Source organism: Podarcis pityusensis, assembly GCF_964106645.2.
Source record: "Podarcis pityusensis genome assembly, chromosome: 7".
In the NCBI taxonomy this organism is placed as follows: Eukaryota; Metazoa; Chordata; class Lepidosauria; order Squamata; family Lacertidae; genus Podarcis; species Podarcis pityusensis.
Window position 1 is genome coordinate 80,094,666 of NC_138031.1, and position 21,239 is coordinate 80,115,904.

The 21,239-nt window shown below is 41.2% G+C and overlaps 1 protein-coding gene across 4 annotated transcripts in view; it reads right to left on the bottom strand.

The window, feature by feature from the left end:
• Positions 1-4,160: 4,160 nt before the first annotated feature.
• The window catches only part of NFX1 (nuclear transcription factor, X-box binding 1), a 35,032-nt gene continuing 17,953 nt past the window's right edge, over positions 4,161-21,239 (bottom strand). For 2 of the 4 annotated variants that reach the window (XM_081013021.1, XM_081013023.1), the window contains 13 exons: positions 20,934-21,016; positions 20,308-20,416; positions 19,086-19,205; positions 17,944-18,023; positions 16,263-16,493; positions 15,302-15,375; positions 13,787-13,888; positions 13,318-13,359; positions 11,629-11,727; positions 10,150-10,216; positions 9,660-9,805; positions 8,833-8,934; positions 4,161-6,840 (listed from right to left, as the gene is read on the bottom strand). In XM_081013021.1, the coding sequence (XP_080869147.1) occupies positions 6,768-6,840; positions 8,833-8,934; positions 9,660-9,805; positions 10,150-10,216; positions 11,629-11,727; positions 13,318-13,359; positions 13,787-13,888; positions 15,302-15,375; positions 16,263-16,493; positions 17,944-18,023; positions 19,086-19,205; positions 20,308-20,416; positions 20,934-21,016 (1,328 nt within the window). In that variant the 3' untranslated portion in view covers positions 4,161-6,767. Of the gene's footprint in view, positions 6,841-8,832; positions 8,935-9,659; positions 9,806-10,149; positions 10,217-11,628; positions 11,728-13,317; positions 13,360-13,786; positions 13,889-15,301; positions 15,376-16,262; positions 16,494-17,943; positions 18,024-19,085; positions 19,206-20,307; positions 20,417-20,933; positions 21,017-21,239 lie in introns of those variants that run through there. The other 2 variants (XM_081013022.1, XR_013988435.1) reach the window with 2 other exon arrangements.

Below are 21,239 nucleotides of genomic sequence, written 5' to 3' on the forward strand. Positions count from 1 at the left end.
AATCCTCACAGAACTTCTAGCCCAAATGGTTGCCATTAATTTGATTGGAATTAATTTTATAATGAAATGATTTTAGAATGTTTTATCATTTTACTGTTGTTAGCCGCTCTGAGCCCAGCTTTGGCTGGGGAGTGCGGGATATAAATAAAAATTATTATTATTATTATTATTATTATTATTTCAGATTATGTGTTTCCTCAGTTGTTGCGCAGCTGTTACCGCTTAATACTTTCGTTCTTAAACAAGGTGGTACTTCCTGTCTGTTAGACAACCCTACTCCTGAGGTACTCCCAAGTAACAGACCCAAGGGATCTTCTCTTTTTGTAGAATAATCTCTCCCCTCCTGGCTGGAATGAGTCCTAATAGACTGTATCCTCACAGCTTCTACTTCTCCTGGCTCAGCCTCAGCCTCCCAGTTAATTACTGGCCTAATTACTCTTACAGGACACCACACACTGTCCTTCACACTAAGTTCAGAGTCTCCTTTCTCTAGCTTTTGATATATTCCTCAGAGTGGATGTTTCTACCCAGAACCAACTTTCTCTCCTCTTGCTTCCTATCTCCCAATCTATTCTCCCAACCTCAATCCCAACGTACTCCCAAAACTATGAATTGTCTCTCCAAATCCTCTCCTTTTCAACTACCCCTCCTGCTGGAACCCCAGCCGATTATAAGCTGCTGTCCGCTAACCATTTGCTGGCAGGGAAAAAGAAAAAAACAACTTTTCTGGCACACCCTCCATTTAACTCCTGTCTGTATACCGTCCCCAGACACTCAACTTTCTATCTAAGCTGCAAGGCTCGTTCCTCTTGCTTATCAGTAGTCTCCTCAGCACGGATGTCCAACCCAAATCGGAACCGGTTCTCCCTCAGCCAAACTCAGTGTTCACCCCAATCTCCCACCTCAAATCATATCACTCTCCCTCAGAAACGGCTCCTTTTATTCTCCATCCCGAAGTGCTGCTCCATCCTGCTTGGTAGCCAAAGCAGAGAGAGATTGCAGCACTCTGGCGGAGTTTCTGAGGGACTAGCGTCTGCTGTCCACGTCACGGACCTTTGGGGCTGAGTTAGCCGAGTATTTCTGAGCTGGCCAAATGGTCCTTGCTTGCTCTGGGTACAGTGGTACCTCTGCTTACGTACTTAATTCGTTCCAGAGGTCCGTTCTTAACCTGAAACTGTTCTTAACCTGAAGCACCACTTTAGCTAATGGGGCCTCCTGCTGCCGCAGCACTGCCAGAACACAATTTCTGTTCTCATCCTGAAGCAAAGTTCTTAACCCGAGGTACTATTTCTGGGTTAGCGGAGTCTGTAACCTGAAGCGTATGTAACCCGAGGTACCACTGTATTCTTGTGCCCTGAAGGAGCAAAGTACAAGCAAACCTATCCGTTCACCTGAGAGGGCCAAGAGGATCAGCTCACAAAAAGGATTACAACTACATGAGAAGACTGAAACGGTGCAAATTCAGAAAGGTCCCCCCTTCTCCGAGGCCTCGCCTTCTTCCTATTGTTGCTTTTTATAAGATCCGTAGTCCGGTTCCTTGGTATTGTGTATGTGTGACAGAGTATACCCCATCCTTTGCGTATATGAATTAAGGTTTAGTCAGCCTAGGTCGGCTAATTCCTTCACTCCAATTTCTATTCCTCATTCCCAGAGTTACTTTTTTCATGAGGGAGAGAACCTTTTTGTAACATCTGGTTTGCAAATGAAAGCTTCAAATTTTGTTTGGCTGTTTATCCTGGCATCCTTGCATCCTCTTTTCACAAAGAACTCTGCGGTGTGCATTTCAAACTGGATCAACTTGGCGCACATATATAATAATAATAATAATAATAATAATAATAATTTTTTTATACCCCGCCCATCTGGCTGGGCTTCCCCAGCCACTCTGGGTGGCTTCCAAGAAAAATTAAAATACCGTAATACATCAAACATTAAAAGCTTCCCTAAACAGGGCTGCCTTCAGATGTCTAAGAGTCTGGTAGTTGTTCTTCTCTTTGACATCTGGTGGGAGGGCATTCCACAGGGAGGGCGCCACTACCAAGAAGGCCCTCTGCCTGGTTCCCTGTAGCTTTACTTCTCGCAGTGAGGGAACCGCCAGAAGGCCCTCGGCGCTGGACCTCAGTGTCCGGGTAGAACGATGGGGGTGGAGACGCTCCTTCAGGTATACTGGACTGAGGCCATTTAGGGCTTTAAAGGTCAGCACCAACACTTTGAATTGTGCTTGGAAACGTACTGGGAGCCAATGTAGGTCTTTCAAGACCGGTGTTATGTGGTCTCGGCAGCCGCTCCCAGTCACCAGTCTAGCTGCCGCGTTCTGGATTAGTTGTAGTTTCCAGGTCACTTTCAAAGGTAGCCCCACGTAGAGCACATTGCAGTAGTCCAAGTGGGAGATAACCAGAGCATGCACCACTCTGGCAAGGCAGTCCGCAGGCAGGTAGGGTCTCAGCCTACATACCAGATGGAGCTGGTAAACAACTGCCCTGGACACAGAATTGACCTGTGCCTCCATAGACAGCTGTGAGTCCAAACTGACTCCCAGGCTGCACACCTAGTCCTTCAGAGGCACAGTTAGCCCATTCAGGACCAGGGAGTCCTCCACACCTGCCCGCCTCCTGTCTAAGGTGCTTGTCTAAAGTTTGCAATCCACCTCCACCCCAAAATTTATTGGGGGGTGTTGAAGAGCCGTGGTGACTAGCTGATGCTAGTCTGTATCACTTGAATTTGAAATAAGTGTTATGGTTTGCAGGGGGTGAAGTAGGCTGTATGTGAGATCCTTCCATCCCTGGATCCAGCAAGTGTTAAAATCTAAGCCAGGCCAGCTTTCTGTGCTGATGGGGCATTAAAGGGATCTAAGGAAAGGGGCACTGTGCACGATTGCAAATGGGTGCCCCCCGCCCTCAACTCAGGGATAGTTAGAAGGACAAAGCCATAGTTGAGAGCTTGCAGTGATGTGAGCTGGAGACTAAGCATCAAACTGGGGACCAAGAGACACACAGCAATGTTTGATTTCTGTTTGAATCCAGGGTTGCAGCTATGTGTGACTTCACTTGTCATCCAAATTTCAACAAATTAGTGCAGATTCTTTGCTACTTTCATACCGACCACTAGGTGGAGGTACAGCACAAATTCAGAGAGTTGTGATGATTAGGAAACAGAACTCTGCTGCTTATTATGGAAAGAGATATGGGAATAAAAAAAAAAAACAATGAAGCAAAATTCTAACTATCAGAAACATGTAAACGGTTTATCTCCAACAAAGGAGGATTAGTCCTTCCTGGAAGAACCAATTATTATGAGAGAAATTGCTGCAATGGGTACAACTGCAGAATTTTATAAATATTATTGGGATAGATTAATATCATACCAGAGGAGAATCAATGGGATAGTATTAAATAATGCATGTTTTAAGATCATGCAAAAATGGTATGGCTTGCCAGAAAGCCCAATGGCAGCTTGAAACCACGTCTCCAGCAACCAAGGGTAAATATTTAAAATATTGTGTTTTTAATATTCGGTTGGGAGCCACCCAGAGTATGTATGTATAAATAAATATTATTATATTCGCCAAGGGTGACAGCAAACAGTTTGATATAGAGTGTGAAAAGCTACTAGTAAAGTGATAATGCTATGGCACCTAAGGGGACAAATTGGCCAAATATGATCTAAAAGAGGCAAAAAACACAGACTTTTTTGTGCTATTGGATGAGGCTGTTGAAACTGGCATAGCATGGCGAGTCTTCCCTAATTAAAAAGGTGTGAAACGTACAAGACATGGGAACCTGATGAATAAAATCCGAACGGCTCTTGCATTGGAGTGGCCAGAGGCTCTGCAGCTCCTGAAGGCTAAATTTGAAGTGCTGTCAGGACAAATGAGGCATTACATTTAGGCTTTGCTAATCAGTCTGAACTATGATCAGAGGCAGTTTTAGGGGTGTGTTACCAGTTTGCCTGCACCAGGTGCCGAGCTGAGAAGGTGCCGCAAAAATGACTTGGAGTGGAAGGCGAGAGGTGGAGGAAAGGGTGCCAAATTTTGGCCTTGCACAGGGCACCGCTGAAATTAGAAAGCCCAAAGTCCTCCATTGCTATGTTTTCTGCAAATGGTGATAGAACATATTAATCTAAAGCTGGAGGAGCATTTGCATGGTGTCAGAACACTGATGGACAAGATCCATTTGAACTTTATTACAGTTTTATATTACAAATTTATAAAGTCAGTCATTTATTACACCACTGAATTGAAAGCAAGCAAGTTGTGTGTGTGTATGTATATATATATAAAGTTTTGACAAATAACTTATTAAAAACCAAACATAAATCAATTCACTTAATTCATCATGAAGTACATCAAGAGAAATGCCATTAGGAATGGTTTCCATAGCAATTTTCACAACTTTAGATTACACACAAATCGATGCACACAAAGCACTGAGTATTCTCAGCAGTTTTGAATATGTAATTATTACTAAGCCTCAGTCCTAAAATTCTGCCTGCACTGTTTGCATGTATGGATCCAAATGCCCTGTTTATAACTGCAAAAGAGAAGTTTGAAAAACTTGTTCCAATTAGACTTTTCCCTCTCAGATCACCAAAAAGTGCAAAAACCAAATGAGAAGTGAATAAAATGAGAATGGCAATTTTTTAAAAGCTGAGATGTTACAAAACCAACAAAGAGAAACACCAGTTTAATCCCTTAATGTATACATGGCACTTTTTCACCAAGCAATAGCAGAACCAGTCACTTAAAAACCACTATCCACATAAATGAAAACAGCTAAGTAATGAATAGGAATAAACGTTTCTGTGCTTATGGGCTCTGTTCAAAATGTTCAGCTACATCCTTCTTGTGTATTGATGCAGCAGAAGTACATTGTACTGGTTTGTACTGGTTGGAGGAATGTAGAGCTGCACTTCCACTTGAGTCTTGATCAATCCCTTCTGCATTCATGTGATTGTAGCTGTAACATAGCACCTATTTTGTGCATGTCTTTGGGGTGGGGGCATCAGAACTTTTACCAAGTGCAAAATCCCTACCATGCAGGAAAACCAACCACTGGATAGGGGTGCCAGAAGCACAGCTCCACTCCATGTACAGAAAGGAAGTGCATTTTACTTTAAGGTTCTGTGGGAAAGGCGCAATTGTGCTCAACTTTTTGGTATTTAAATAATAATAAACGTGTAATATAAGGAACAATCACTTGTCTGTGCTGCAGGGCCACTAACCCAATGTCTCTGTGCGACAGGGACTTAAAAATTCTACTAGGGACGTGGGTTTGGCCTCTTCTCTTGTTACAAACCATTCCACTAATTTAAATCATAATGCACCAAGAATGGATACTTGCACGTGTTCACAAGGCAGATACAGATAGTCCAAGCCACTTCAGGATTCCCCTGCATACTGATAAAATGCCGTTACACATATTTAATGGAAAGGCAGGGTACAAATTAGGTAAAATTGACTAAACAGTACCCTCATCTAAAATCCTTACACACTATTATTTTTAGTAAGGTGCATCCATGTGGGCACTCCTGTAGCTTGGAAGCTGTCCACAAAAGGAAGGGGTATGAAACAGGAAGAATGTTAAGGAAATATATGGGTCACAGTTTGCAAAGAGGAAGAGGAGGAGAAATAATAAGGTGGCTTTATATCTCATTTCAAGTACAGTAACCATAGTCAATTGCTGTCTGGCCACTGATAAAAATGCAAAAAAATAATTATTATTTGTTACCGCTACACGCAAAGCATAAGGCTACATGCTAACCTAACTGAAGAATAACCGATAAGCTCATTTCCATTAAAAAAAAACCAAAAAGGAACCTACAGATGACATAAAAAATCCCCAGCTCCATACACTTACCACCTGAAAATATCCAGCATTAGACTTATGGCAAAGGCAACTCAAGTTTAGATACAAAAGGGTATAAACTTACTGACTCACCAATCCTACTGTTTCTAGGCTGCACAAAGTTCAAATTGCTATGGGACTACGCCTCGTAATGCTTTGACTGAAAAGCTGGCTTTCATCATTTCATCTGGATACATCAGCATCCCTAATTTCGTACTTCATGAATTCAATTAACTTGTCTCCTTAAGCTGAAAACCTTTAAGGATTTGTTGCAGATGCATTTGTTGTCCATCCCTGAGTCTTTGCCTTCCAGCTTGTATCCATACGGGGGTTGGGGGAAGGTCTAAAACAAAGAGCCAGCACTATAGGTTTATACTCCCAGAATGATTTAGGGCCCCGACCGCACAGGGTATTTCCGATCATACAGGGAACAAGCTTCCTGCTTCTGAGCTCTCCCCAGCTCATTGATGACAGAGGACAGGGCTGCCAATCACACAAGGTGGGTGCAATTTTGAATGAGTGAGGGGAAACAGCTTGCATAGGGCTATTGTTTCACTGTGCCTTATACCCAGACAAAAAGTTTATCTTACATAGGAGATATAATTCATTTATATTTTATAGCAGATTACCTTAGATGCCAACTTGTTGCATTTATCTGTCCTTACGAACCACTACAGGTTTTGCAGCGTCAGATGCAGGCTGTTGAGACGTACATACAACTTGCACTTACATTCTATGTTCATTTCCCCCCACCCCAAAGCTGGTTACACACACACAGAGGGTTAAAGAATGACAAGCTATTTCTTTTCATCTGCTGTTTCCAGGATGTACTTGTGATACACCGAATACAAAGCGTTTCAACGGAAAAAATGATTGGTAGCATCACTTCCACTTTTCAACGGCACAAATTTCACATTCATCTTTTCAGTCCTGTACATCAAAGTAGTCAATCACAGGCTCCTCTTTGAATCCTCTCTCTGTGCTGCTATTCCCGTGCCTGAAATTAAAACAGAATGGGGGGAAGGAGAAATAAAAATTTGATACTTTCAGGTAAAAATCAAATTTTGGGGTTCTCAGTAATGCAGGCCATTCTGGACTGACACAATAGCATCTTGGTCTTGGTCAGCAGGCAGAGTCACCTTACAAATTACCGTATTTTTTGCTGTATAAGACTCACATTTTCCCTCCTAAAAAGTAAGGGGAAATGTGTGTGCGTCTTATGGAGCGAATGCAGGCTGCGCAGCTATCACAGAAGCCAGAACAGCAAGAGGGATTGCTGCTTTCACTGCACAGCGATCCCTCTTGCTGTTCTGGCTTCTGAGATTCAGAATATTTTTTTTCTTGTTTTCCTCCTCCAAAAACTAGGTGCATCTTGTGGTCTGGTGCGTCTTATAGAGCGAAAAATACGGTATGTTAAAGGGAAGGGCTTCCCCTCCGTTCCCTGACTATGCTTGGAACCTGGAGAAGCTCCTGAACTTGAAGAGTAAGGCTAAGCACTGTTACAACAAGGTAACAAGGTGAGCTAACGAAAAGATGACAAAAGGAAAGAAGGTAATCCCACTAAATTAAGCATTTTAAGACACCTAGTGAGGGTGTGTGGACTGCACAAAAAATGCTAAGTCCTGCTCTTCCCAAACAACCAACATGAACGTGTGTGCTTCCTGTTTAAGTGTGGGGTGGGCTGCCCTACCCTGATCTTTATTAAAACTAAATTTTGCTTTCTCCAGTAATGTTTTACTATAGTGGGATTCATACTGAGACTACCTTATGGAACATGCTTCTGCCAAATATTGCATCAGATGAATACAAGTCAATGCACTGATACTTGGCAGCCTTACAGATAAAAAGACAGGATTCAAAATCAAAGTCCACTTCCTGGTTGTGCAACTACATGCTTGTGCAGGATAAGACATTTGTGCTGTGGCTATGGCTGAAAATGACTGGGGCATCAACTGAAGGAGTCTTTCCAAGGTTTTGGGAGACAGTGTCTAGCTCTAGTCCAAAGGTAAGGAAGATGTGGTCCTTCAGATGTTCATAGAATCACAGAATGGTACAGCTGGAAAGTATACCCAAAGGTCATCTAGTTCAACTGTCTGCAATGCAGGGATCTCAGCTAAAGCATCCATGGCAGATGGCCATCCAACCTCTGCTAAAAAACCTCCAAGGAAGGAGAGTCCACAACCTCCCGAGGGAGACCGCTGCCCTGTCCAACAACTCTTACTGTTAGAAAGTTCTTCCTAATGTTTAGTCGGAATCTCCTTTCTCTTGTAACTTGAAGCCATTGGTTTGAATCCTACCCTCCAGAGCAGGAAAAGACAAGCTTGTTCCCTCTTCCATGTGGCAGCCCTTGACAATGGCTATCATATCTCCTCTCAGTCTCCTCCTTTCCAGGCTAAATATACACAGCTCTTCAACTGTTCATCATAAGGCTTGGTTGCCAGAGCCTTGGTCATCTTGGTTGCCCTCCTCTACATACGTTCCAGCTTGTCAACATCTTTCTTAAATTGTGCTGTCCAGAATTGGACACAGTATTCCATGTGTGGTCTGATCAAGGCAGAATTGAGTGGTACTATTACTTCCCTTGATCTGGACACTATACTTCTGTTGATGCTGCCTAGAATAGCATTAGCTTTTTTTGCTGCTGCATCACACTGTTGACTCATGCTAAGCTTGTGGTCCACTAAGACCCCTAGATCGTTTTCACATGTACTGCTAGTAAGCCAGGTGCCCCCAATCTTATATTTGTGCATCTGGTTCTTCCTGCCTAAGTGCAGAACCTTACATTTGTCCCTACTGAAATTAATTTTGTTAGCTTGGGCCCAGTTCTCCAATCTGTTATTATCATTTTAAATCCCGATTCTATCTTCTGCGACAGTAGGACAGACTGGGATGCATTGCCAGCTTGCCCATTTGTAAGTGTATGTATCTTATTTCAGAAAACACACTAATAAAAGATACAGCACCAATATTTCAAAGCAATAGTACTTACTTTTCTGATTGTTTGTGATGAGGAATAGGTGGTGGGGGCCTCGTCTGCCTTTCCTTGGTAAGCAGCGAAGTCAGAGTAACTGTTGGGCAAACTGATTTCCCTCTGGAGAAAGAGAGCCATAATATAAATGAGCTTTGACAAAGGATGCCTACATGGCTGCGACTAGATTTCCCTTCCTCTCATTCCCTCACAGCCACTTCTATATCAAAATTTTAAAAAGAAATGGGTTTTGAAAGCAAGGGAGGAAAGCATGTCCTTTGTATAGATCTCACTTCACACAAGAACCCCAGCGGGATAGGAGAATGCTTTCATTTAATGTCCTGCGTTATTTGGAAATACTAGTGAGTAGTTATGTTATACAGAGAAAATTAGAAACAAAAAAAAACCCCCATCCACCAAGTTAATACTGATGGACAGAAACAATGTCCCCCCTCTCTGCTCCCACAGTAAGACAACAGACAAGTCTACAAAGTCTATAAAATGAGGGTTGGGAGGAAGACTGATTAACTAATGGTGCTTATGATGACTTTTGCTCTATATTAAAATCTGACTTGATGCCAACTATTACCGAATTCAAATATGTAAAATATATATATAAAATGAATCAAATGAGGAACGTTTTCAACAACAGAAATGTTCATGACGACACATTCCTCTCCACAAAACAAAACGCTGTTTTGAAATACACGGCACACAAAGAACGCACGAGATGTTTGCACAGTGCAAATGTAAAAACAGAACAGGCTTAAACAGAACAAATGCGAATATTACAGTGTCTGTTAAGGAGGTTATTTTGCAACTTATAACAAGAAAATGGAACAACATACTTCACCGCACTGATAACAACATTGCGCTTTGGTTCGTTATCATAGCTCACACTCTCTATGCCGTAAGCCTGAGCAAGCTCATGGATGATTCTGCGGTGTTCTCTGTTCATAGGCGGGAAGCAATGGCTCTTCTTTGTATGCTTGCTCTGGATTACAGAGAGATGTTTATTTTATATGTTTCTTTCATGAAGGTTGGAGAAGAATGAAGCATTCTAGTTTCTAGCTTCTGTTATGTGTTAATCTGAAAGACTAGAGAACGAACTATCTACAATAAATATGTATCACTTCTTTGAATCACAACTGTTAATTGCAATAATAAAAATATCTATAGCATCCAAGTTTATGTACATATGTGCATCATATATACATATTTCTCTCTGCCCCATAAGTTAAAGAAATCTTACAAAATAAATTTTAGTTTTGTTCATGGCTTAAACGTATGTACACTTCAAAAAATTAACAGGAAATAAAAGGTTCCCCCGTTACTAACCTTATTTACTGCTTCTACAAGGGCTTTCATTTCTTTCTCAACTTCACTGACAAACTTTAAATCTTTCCTGTAATAATAAAGAATTGTATGACAAATGTAAGGAAGACTACTGCTATCCATACATAGCAATTGAAATACACCAGTGTTTTCCCAGCACAAATCATACAGGATACACTGTGAGTGGTTTCAGACTCTCACTTGCAATCCAATTTCATTATGCCTCATTTTAAAGCCACAATTGACATTTTCTGCTTTTTCACAAGGTAAATTAAAAAAAAAAAAAGTATATACGAGCTTCAACATTCACACTGCATTTAAATTCTGATGGAATAAGCATCATACATATCGTTTCACTGCTTTTTTCCCAAGAGGTCACCAACCTCTTTGGACCAGTGGGCAGATTTGTGCCTTCAAATGGAGGTCAGTGAGAATCACAAATAAAGTACCAGGTAGGAACATAAAAGCCTGATTGGGCTAACAGTCCATGTAGTTGAGCATCGTCTTCTCAAAGTGGCCAACCAGTTGCTTACAGGAAACCCAAAAGCAGGACTGAGTGCAACAGAACTCTTCCTCCTCGTGATTTCCAGCAACCAGTATCCAGAGACTGTTCTGTCCAACAATGGAAGAACAAAGCCACTGTGGAAAGCTGCCATTCAGAGATTTCTCCGCCATGAATTTGTCCCTAATTATTTAATTATCACTAATATGGCACTTGCCAATTTCATAGCTGCCATAAACCACATTGACATCTTAAATCAATTTGAAATGGAGATTCTGAACCTTCCTCCACATGCTTCCTCTCGCCACAGTGCTCCTCCTAGCTGAAACCAGCTCCAATACTGGAAATGAACATGTGTAAAAGAAAAATCAGCTACAGAAGGGAAACCCTAGGCAGGGGAAGAGTACAGAATTCCATTGCCCATGTGCTCCATTGAGGCATTTACAGTTTACGTTCAATATACAGTCGTACCTTGGTTTTTGAACGGAATCCGTTCTGGAAGCCCATCCGACTTCTGAAAACGTTCGCAAACCAAGGTGTGGCTTCCGATTGGCTGCAGGAGCTGTCTGCACTCAATCAGAAGTCACACCGGACGTTTGGGTTCCAAAGAACGTTCGCAAACCAGAACACTCACTTCTGGGTTTGCAGTGTTTGGGAGCCAAAACGTTCGAGTCACAAGGCATTCACAAATCAAGGTACAACTGTACTAAACATGCTTTTAACAACATAGTTATGCCACCATTATTTTCTTGGAGAACTCGCAAGAAAAGAGGGAAACATTCAAACAAATTTCCCTATCATGTATGGGGGAGAAGAGGCACTTATCAGTATGAGCATTTAATAAAACCTTTGCAAATTAGACCAACTAGAATTTTAACATTAAAACAATTCTCCAGCTATAACCTCTGGACACTGAAGTCAAAGGGCTACCAATGTGTCCCTGGAGAATACACAAACCACTAAGTAACAACGATACATACCTTGCATCCTCTTTCAAGCTATCACTGTACTTGGGTACAGAGGCACGGACATTAAAAGGATCAGAACTGTCATCAATATGAAGAGCCTCAGCAAACCGCCTAATTAATGAATATTAAAAAGTAGTTGTTTTACCCCAATACTTGACAAATATTAAACTACACAACATTCACATGATTTCAAGTCTTTCTTATACAGTCATTATACTATAGAATCACGATTCACCTCTGGGATTTTTTTTCCTTTTACACGATTTGAGGTGCTCAAGAGTTTTTTAAGCCATGACTGACCAGTGTTTGAAACTCCCATTGTTCTAGATGCATTTTGCGACAGGAAATTTCATTAGCGCGAGCAGTTTCTGAGCTCTGGGCACAGTACTAGGCCTAAGATTTCAGATTAAAAGTGCAGAGTGGAAGGAAAGGAGTTTTTTCTGCCTCCCCATTTCCAGCTACTCTCTGAAAACTGAAGAAGAGATCCGATACACTTAAGAATGTTTGGGGGCTGGGCAGGGGAAGGACTAGACCATGTGAAAAATGAACATAATGTTTCAGCTGCAGTTAATTCATTTTCAGCTTTGCTTTCATTATAAAAAAGCGTGCCTAGACATTCTGTTGTTGCGCCCATATCCTAGGTTTAAGGTGCCATTTAGCTCCTAGCTTTCATATCTGTTTCTAACACTGCTACTGAACCATGATTATGCCAAATAACTGCTTCTGATTTACACAAGTAGGGAATTCCTGTTTAGGGCTTCATTGTGGTCTGGTAACTTCTTGTTGCCATTTACACTGGGGAAGACTGCTCCCCTCCACAGGTGTGGTGGACCCTTTCCAACAGTTCACCTCCAGAGGTTAACAGAATTCCAAGTTGCCCACAGGCATGGGTGATGCCACACTTGTTCCTAGTCCATTTCAAGCACAATTCAAAGTACTAGTGCTTACCTTCAAAGCCATACACAGCTTGGGACCAGAGTGGTCCTAGATTACTCAGTTGCCCCATCATCAGCCTACCATAGAGTGAGGTCTTCTCTGAAGGCCCTTTTCTGGGTGCCACTAGCTACTCTGGAGAGGCTCTCCTCAGTGCTGACACTAGTGCCCCTGGTCAAGAAACTCACCTGGTCCCCATTTTGTTACTTTTTCAGTGTCAAGGGAAATTTTTTTCCCCACTCTAGGCCTTTAAACATTTTAAACCCAGGATGTGGCTAGTTTTATATTGCCTTTATCACTCTCCTTTTTTATTTGCTTCTCATTATTTTGGATTTTATTAATGTTTCGTATTTTGTGTACCTGCAAGCTACCCTACAAAGCATTTTTTTTTCTAATGGAAGGAACAAAAGTTTGTTAAATAAATGAAATACAAGTGAATTCCGGTCTGTTCAGATTACCTCCTCCTAATCTTACGTAATTTAATTCCACGATATTTCCACCCAATATAGAATTAAAGAGATGGTTGTTTTATTACATTTATATCCCACCTTTCCTCCAAGGAGCCCGAGGTGGCGAACATGTTTCCCCTCTCCGTATTTTATCCTCATAACAACCCTGTGTTAAGGTGGAGAGACAATGAGTGGTCCAAGGTCACTTTTGTGGTTAAGTGGGGATTAGAACCCTGGTCTCTCAGGTCTTAGGCCAACACTCTAACTGCTATAGCACACAATCCGTCTTGCTAAATTAAATTATAAAATTATTACCTACCTGTTTCTTTCAAGAGCCAAACATTCATCATCACACTGCAGCCTACACAAACAAAATACAATGCACAAAATTACATTTCCTTGTAAAATCCTCTCTCCCCCACATACAGAAAAAAAATAGTATTTTCAGTGAAACAGAAGCTCCTATTTGCCTTGTCTTACCAGCAGCTGGACATAGCATAGAAAGATTTCAGGTGCTAGTATTCAATAGTGTTCGGACTTGATGCTTAACTGGAATAACTCTATGTTGAGCTTCCACTCCTCACTCTCCACAGGAAACTATGGACAGCTCATAGTTAGTGAACAGTCAACAATGGTAACTGATTACAGGGGACAACTTCTGCATCTCCGGCCCCCAAATCAAAGCAGCAACTGATAGGTAAGCTATCATTTGATTTTAAAAGTCGTTAAGCTCCTCAGTTCAGCAGTAATTTGAGTCTATTCAAGTATTTGTTTCATAATTTGATTACCTGGTTTGCTTCATTTCCTTTTTGGTAATCAATTTGCTGATCTCTATTGAATCTCCGTGGTGTGGATCTGTTAACTTAGAGGCTATAGAAATAGCAGCTATTCTGGAAGAGAATGATATTTATGAAACATAAAATGTCTTTAAATGACACAATAGAAAATTCTTGGGGGATGGCACCAAACCCTGCATCAGCAGCTTTCTGCTGGCACAACAGCCTGCCCTGTAACCTCCAAAACAGCTCCACAACATCTCTCAACCCTCCAGAGCTAATTTAGAGGGTACACAGAGGGCTGGAGGGTACACAGAGGATTGAGTGTGTCAAGGAAACTATGAAGTCAAGGGCAATGATGGAATGCACTTGAATGAGCGAAACATAGACCTTAGAAGTCTTTTCCGTTAAGGAATAAGCTAATCTCTCCTACCAATGATGCAAGAAGAATACATAGCAGATATTATGTGATTACATCCATAGCTGTCCCCAAATTTTGCATGTATATTATTACTGGCATGCTATCTGAAAAACTTAAATTAGCATCCCTTACTCAATTCAGACACTAGTGGTCTTAAATACCCAAGCTAGACCATGATTAATATGGTGCTTTTTTTTTTAATGTAACATTTCTGATAGGAGTTACAAAAAACGATTCAATATAAAAAGTAGGAAAAATTATCATAATTTCCCACTCAGAATAGTTGACAAGAAAAAAATTCTGCCGACAGTTTATTTATGTCTAGTTATTTATTTATAGACTTCCTGTTAAATTGAAACACAGGCGACGTATATTGCAGAGCTGCTACCTCCTGTTAGTAGCAGGAGAACACGTTACAATGCTCAGTATGAAAGAGCAAGTGAGTAAATTAATTTTCTCTTTCTTTTTAGAGAAAAGCCATGGCTGTGTATGATTGATTACTGCACAGAAACAGCAACACACACACACATTAAGTCTGCAACTTGTGCTGACTCTGCTTACACAATCGCAACCGTATGCGGGTGGGGTAGAAATAAGTAAGTAAGTAAATGGAGAACTGGGGAACCCCATTGCTCTTCACTCTCCATTTATTTCTCCCAACACAACCCACCCCTGTGCACCCAGCAGGTTTTCCTTACTTACCAACCTTTGCGAAGGGAGCAGGAGGGCTCTGAAAGCATCCAGAGCCATCATGGCGACTTCCCAAAGCCCAGTAAGCATGGTGGTACCTATCTTACTGGCCTCTGGAAAGGAGGTGTGACAACTCTGGGACTGTCCCAGAGGCCAGTTAAGGAAGTAGCCTCCTTGCTTACCAGGGTGTGGGAAGCTTGCAGGACAGCCCTGGGAAGCTCACAGCCACCTGCCCCGTGACCTTCTCAGACCCCAATAAGCAGTCCTTCAACTTGCTGGGGGGGGAGGTATTCCGGGAGTTCCCAACTTTGCACAATTTTGCCTTTGCACGCGTGGACCTTACCCCCCTCCCGGAAACTGAACCCTCACGTAAGGGACAGGCCTACTGTACTACAGAAGTCAGAGCCAGTAAATACCTTTGAAAAGTGCTTGATGCTTCTGAACAAATCATAGTCTCCTTTCTTCTCCCACACTCACAATGAAGTTCAACCTATAATGGCACAAAAACAGGAATATGGCAGGAATCTAACGTTCTGAAGTATTTTATGATTTGAAGAAAACACAGGTGAGAATTCCCTGATTCCCTAAAATACGATGGATTCATTTGCTGTTATCTAAGTGAAAATCAAGCTACTGCAATCAACCTTCCCCAACCTAGTACCCTCCAGATATTTAGACGACTTCCAAGACATTCCTGATCATTGGCCGTGTTGCCAGAGGCTGATGGTAGATGTAATCTAAAACATATGGACGGCAACAGGCTGCACTACACTATAACAGTAGCAATCCAAATAATCTGCCAAACACTCTGCTTGATTTACTGGAAGAGTATCAAGGTTATATCTACTATAATAACATATACAGTGCATCAGTGCTGTATAGAGAAATCCCCCCTTCATAATACTAGAACCCATGGCCATTCAATGAAGCTGAATGTTCAGGACAGCTTCACACAGAACATTCTTCGTGAATGCAATACATCAAAGATTTCAGTGGCTCTCTTATTTATTTTATTATTTTACTTATTAAATTTGTATACTGCCCTTTATCCATAGATATCAGGGTGGTTCACAACATAAAGATACAATATAAAAACACAAAACACATAATAAAAACAAGAACAACTGACCACAAACCAATTAATACCCTGCTCCCTGCTCAACAACGGTATCATTCACAAATTAATGAAACTTCAATACTTGCAAGTTCATGACATCTGTACAAACCCATTTGACAAAATCAGCTTTAAAAAGAAAGGCCGTGGTTTTTATATTTTGCAGACTGGGCCATGCTGCCCATCTAAAGTGGCTGACATTAAATGAAAAATTTTATTTATTTTTTTGAAAAAAATGTCTGATTATTTTTTATGTCACCTACCTTTGCACTGCAAGACGTTGTGGGGCATGGTAAAGATGGGTGGCATGGAGACATACATGGATGATTACAGTGAAGCCTAAGGATAGTACACGGTTGCCTGCATTCTTCATCTATGAGGCATTCCCCTTTGTGGCAAATCCTTTTACATTTGTGCATTCCACATTTTAACATTCGATCACAGGGAAGACCACAGGAGATGTCAGTGAGGTAGCAGGGAATATTGCTCCGCAACTAAGCCAGGAAGGAAAAAAGAAGAAGAAACAAAGAGATGGATACTGGACAACCTTGTAAGAAATGAGGTTTAAGAATGTCTATTATTTAAAAGCAGATATACTAACTGCATAGGATGGGCCGATCTCTCATTGTAGAGGAACTTTTTTGACAGACATATCATAGAATCATAGAGTTGGAATAGACCACATATGAAGGGACCTGTGCTCATTAAAGGCTTCTGAATGAGTTCATCAGGCATCTGTGTTGCAGTGAGACACATGACAAACCCCTTCATAAAGCAGAGTTATCTTCAGATTTTCACTGTAAAAGTGGCTATCCAAAAGTCAACTCAGGATGAGAAAATGGTTGTCTAAGCCCACATATTTTAATACGATTTTTCACAGAGCCCCCCCCCCCCAAATGGGCATAGGCTGCCAAATACTTAAAGAGCTTTGTCAGTTCAGAGCCACAAAAAAAGGTAAACACAACTCATACTCCGTTCTCTGCATCAGCAAAAATTTAAGAGCCTTGTCATTGAGGAAACAAACTGGTTTGGCCTGTTTTTTAAAAAAGCATCTAAAAACCTAAGTTCTGTTTGGACAATCACATTTTTATTCAGTAAGCCAAAATATGAATGATCCCTTTTGCCCATGCATGCAGACTTTCTTTTCTTTTCACACTGCACCCAAATGAAGTACAGATCTACAGTTATACCTTGGAAGTCAAACAGAATCCGTTCTGGAAGTCCGTTCGACTTCCAAAACGTTTGAAACCAAATCGCAGCTTCTGGTTGGCTGCAGGAAGCTCCAGCAGCCAATCGGAAGCCACGGAAGCCCCGTCGGACATTTGGGTTCCAAAAGAACGTTCTCAAACCAGAACAATCACTTCCGGGTTTGAGGCATTCGGGAGCCAAAACGTCAGAGTTCCAGGGCTTTCGGGATCCAAGGTACAACTGTATACAATTAACTATGGTTTCCCATTCAATCCGAATGCTATCATAAGCCTGGTTCAGATGAAATAGGACACTGTGGTCAATTGGAGTCATCTGTATTTGACCCAGATGTACTGCAAAGAGAGAAGAGAAGGGGCTGTGTGTGCAGACAAAAGGTTCATTTAAATCTTAGCTTAATAAATCAAGACATGATCTGGACCCAGCTGTACAGTGTGCAGATATGAGCAACACCACTAACATGTACAAATAACAGATAGGTAGCCGTGTTGGTCTGCCATAGTCAAAATAAAAAAAATCCTTCCAGTAGCACCTTTAAGACCAACTAAGTTAGTTCTTGGTATGAGCTTTCGTGTGCAAGCACACTTCTTCTGAAGAAGTGTGCTTGCACACGAAAGCTCATACCAAGAACTAACTTAGTTGGTCTTAAAGGTGCTACTGGAAGGATTTTTTTTATGTACAAATAAAACACAGCTATGCTTTATTTCTAAAAATGGGAAGTTAAACAGTCACACTTACCTCATGTCTTCCCATACACCATTTCTGAACAAGGTATGTACATGGTGGACACTTGTCTTCACTATGACAGGAATGATACACTGCATCCACAGAAGGAGGGAAAACGAGTTTCAAATAAGGTAAGGAAATGTTTCAAGATGAAATCTCTTTAATGAAACAAATTCAAATATGTCCTTCTAAAGCCATGTATTTTAGCATTTAATATTTTTACATTCTATTGCTCAGTGCAATCAGGCAAGCAAATTTTTACATGGTTGCTCCACTGATTGGTACATCAATTATGGCCTCATCTAAGTCACTTGGTCTGCTCTCATTTTAAATGTGGTATCATTTTACCAGTTCTCAAGATGGACTTCCTCTGAGCTTAAAAGAGGACTTCTATATTAGTGCACAAAAAATAGGCTTCACAGTGCAAACTATGACATTATTCTTTGCCAGAGCATGTCCACCCTCTACACTGTATTGTGGGAAGGTATTTGATAGCTAATCAAATTAATTCATTCCATGTGAGGGATCATCTCGCAAACCTACTAGGTTTTATCCAATGCTATGTGAGTGGAATTCCACTCACGCAATGGGACTTCCCGTTCATGTATTCTCCCCAAATGCCGCCAAAATCTTCTGAAGAGGGTTTCCCAACTCCCTGGAGCAGATTTTGATGGTGTAACACAGGAGAGAAAAGGAGGTGGAAGTTCGATTGTGCAGTAGAATCTGCTGTGCAAGCAGAATAGCAACAATGGACGCAACCTTGTATTTCAAGCTATTTTGTTCCACGCTTATCGAAAAAATAACCACTGCCTCAGTTATTCTACTAACAAGACAGAGGAAACTTTACCAAATTCTCTTTCATCAGGTCTCTGATCACATGAAGAGTATTTGAATCTACTTTTATTTGAAGTGAATGCCCTATTTATTCTTCTATGAATTAAGAAAACGCTTTGAAGGCTTTTACACCTGCATTTTACTACAGTAAGAAATGTTCTAGAGTTCAGAAATTAATATTAAGATTTAAGTTCAAAACCTACACCTGAATCTGCACTGTTACATCATACATTTGAAAATTTAATAGATTCATCATCTTAGTTTGGCACGGCTGTTGTAGTAGTTGTAGTTGTTAAATGCATTTTGTATGTAAGTCTTACCTGGATGATCACATTCATGAGGTCTAGTACATGAATTTTTACATTCTGGTGGTCGAGTACCACAAGGTATTGGGGGGTATATCACTGATTCACCACAGTAACACGTTAATTCCTCAAAGCCTGAAAAACAAAACAAAAAACAAAATAGGTTGCAGACATAAACCAATGCTGCAGCTTTGCTGGCACAACAGACTTTCATATATGCAGTGAAAGAGCTTCCATGACCTATTATCCAACTGATAACTAATAACTGACCTATTATCCAACTGATAACTGATATATCTATAGGTAGCGGGCACTTATCTGTTTTTTAGATAACGGGGTGAGCTCCCGTTGCTCGGTCCCTGCTCCTGCCAACCTAGCAGTTTGAAAGCACATCAAACTGCAAGTAGATAAATAGGTACCGCTCTGGCGGGAAGGTAAATGGCGTTTCCGTGCGCTGCTCTGGTTCGCCAGAAGCGGCTTAGTTATGCTGGCCATATGACCCGGAAGCTGTACGCCGGCTCCCTCGGCCAATAAAGCGAGATGAGCGCCGCAACCCCAGAGTCGGCCACGACTGGACCTAATGGTCAGGGGTCCCTTTACCTTTACTATCTATTTTTTTAAAAAAAAGTGGGCACGAAAGCAAACTGGGGGAAAAATGGTATGGGACTTAATTGAAACTAAGGGGTATTGCATTGTGCTCAATGTAGGGGTAGATCAATCCAAAGCCCTGGTCACAAACAGCAGGGTGGGAAAGAGTAGGAAATCCACCGCCACATTCAACAATCCTGCTGCTCACTCCAAGATGGTGGTGGTGGTGGTTGATGTTTTTACAATTTTGCTGCCCCAGCTCAAGGCTGCCCCAGCAGAGACTCAGATTAAGCACAACTCTGGGACATGGATCTGCTTTGTACCCAGCAGATCCATTGGCGGCTCTGCTCTGCCCCAATAAAACCTTCATTTTGGGGACTTACGCCAGCTACCCACAGCAGGAATACTGCCAACTGCAGCTTCAGAACTTCCTATCCTTTTGGTGAGCTGAATGGGCGCCCCCATGATGGCAGAGCCCAGCCAAAGGATACTGCCACCTGTTCCCAACCCTCTCCAGCAGCACAGATCAAGGACTGGGATTTTACTCATAATTTTAAACAAACTAATTAATTTTAAACAACTTGAGTGAAGCGAATTGACTACGTATTTCAAAACTCGTATAGAGCATACAGTTCTGATGTGCACTCACTAGTCTGCCAACACTTCTGACAATTGCCACGATGACAAGGCTCTTCGCATCTATGGATGCCACAATTGAGTTTCCGTCCACAAATCAAAGAGCACTTGTGTTCTTTGTCCTGCAAAAGAAAAAACGTGGTGGGTGTGTTGTAAGTTATGTCGTTTTATGTGTGATGGGGGAAATGAAAATTGCGCCCCCTCTTTCCTTTATATCAAATTAATAATTTATGCTTAATACTTGGTTTTTCTTCTAAATGATTTGGACTGATAAAGAAGAGTGCAACACGTTAAAGCATTTAGGATCCACCATGGGGTGATGGGAAGTCGTTATAGAAATTATGTATAAGGAAAAAACCTAAGAATATGGGAATATGTATTTTTCTTTTTCTGAATGAACATTAATTTTAAAAACCCACAAAGTTTCACATCAACCTGTTCCTTGCTTCAGCCTCTAAAGAAGAGTAATCAAAATGGCTTCAAGCAAATTTCTTTAAAGATCAAAACCAGGATGATTGCTTATGGCTATTATTAGCCAGCCTTCTAAATATTAATTAAGAGTTCAAACAACTAATAAAAGGAAAAAACAATTTCTTTTTCTGCTGGAAAAAAAAAATTTCATTATATTTATGAACTCACCACACAGCAAATCTCATTACACTTGTGTCGTCCACATGACAGCTTCTTGTTGCATCTCTTGTCACACAAGAATACAACTTCAACTACAAATGAGAAAATACATTTACATGATTGCTATTCATTGAAAATTACTGCACCTACCCTTAGGCTCCATGTTGCATTAACTGTGATAAGACATTAGCCCTTGCAAGATCCATATAAAGAACGCAGGCAAATCTTATTAGTATCCTGCCTTTCAGGACCCTTCCAAGGCAGCTTACAGGAAACATTAAGCTACAATTTTAAGAATTGTATCAACATATAAAA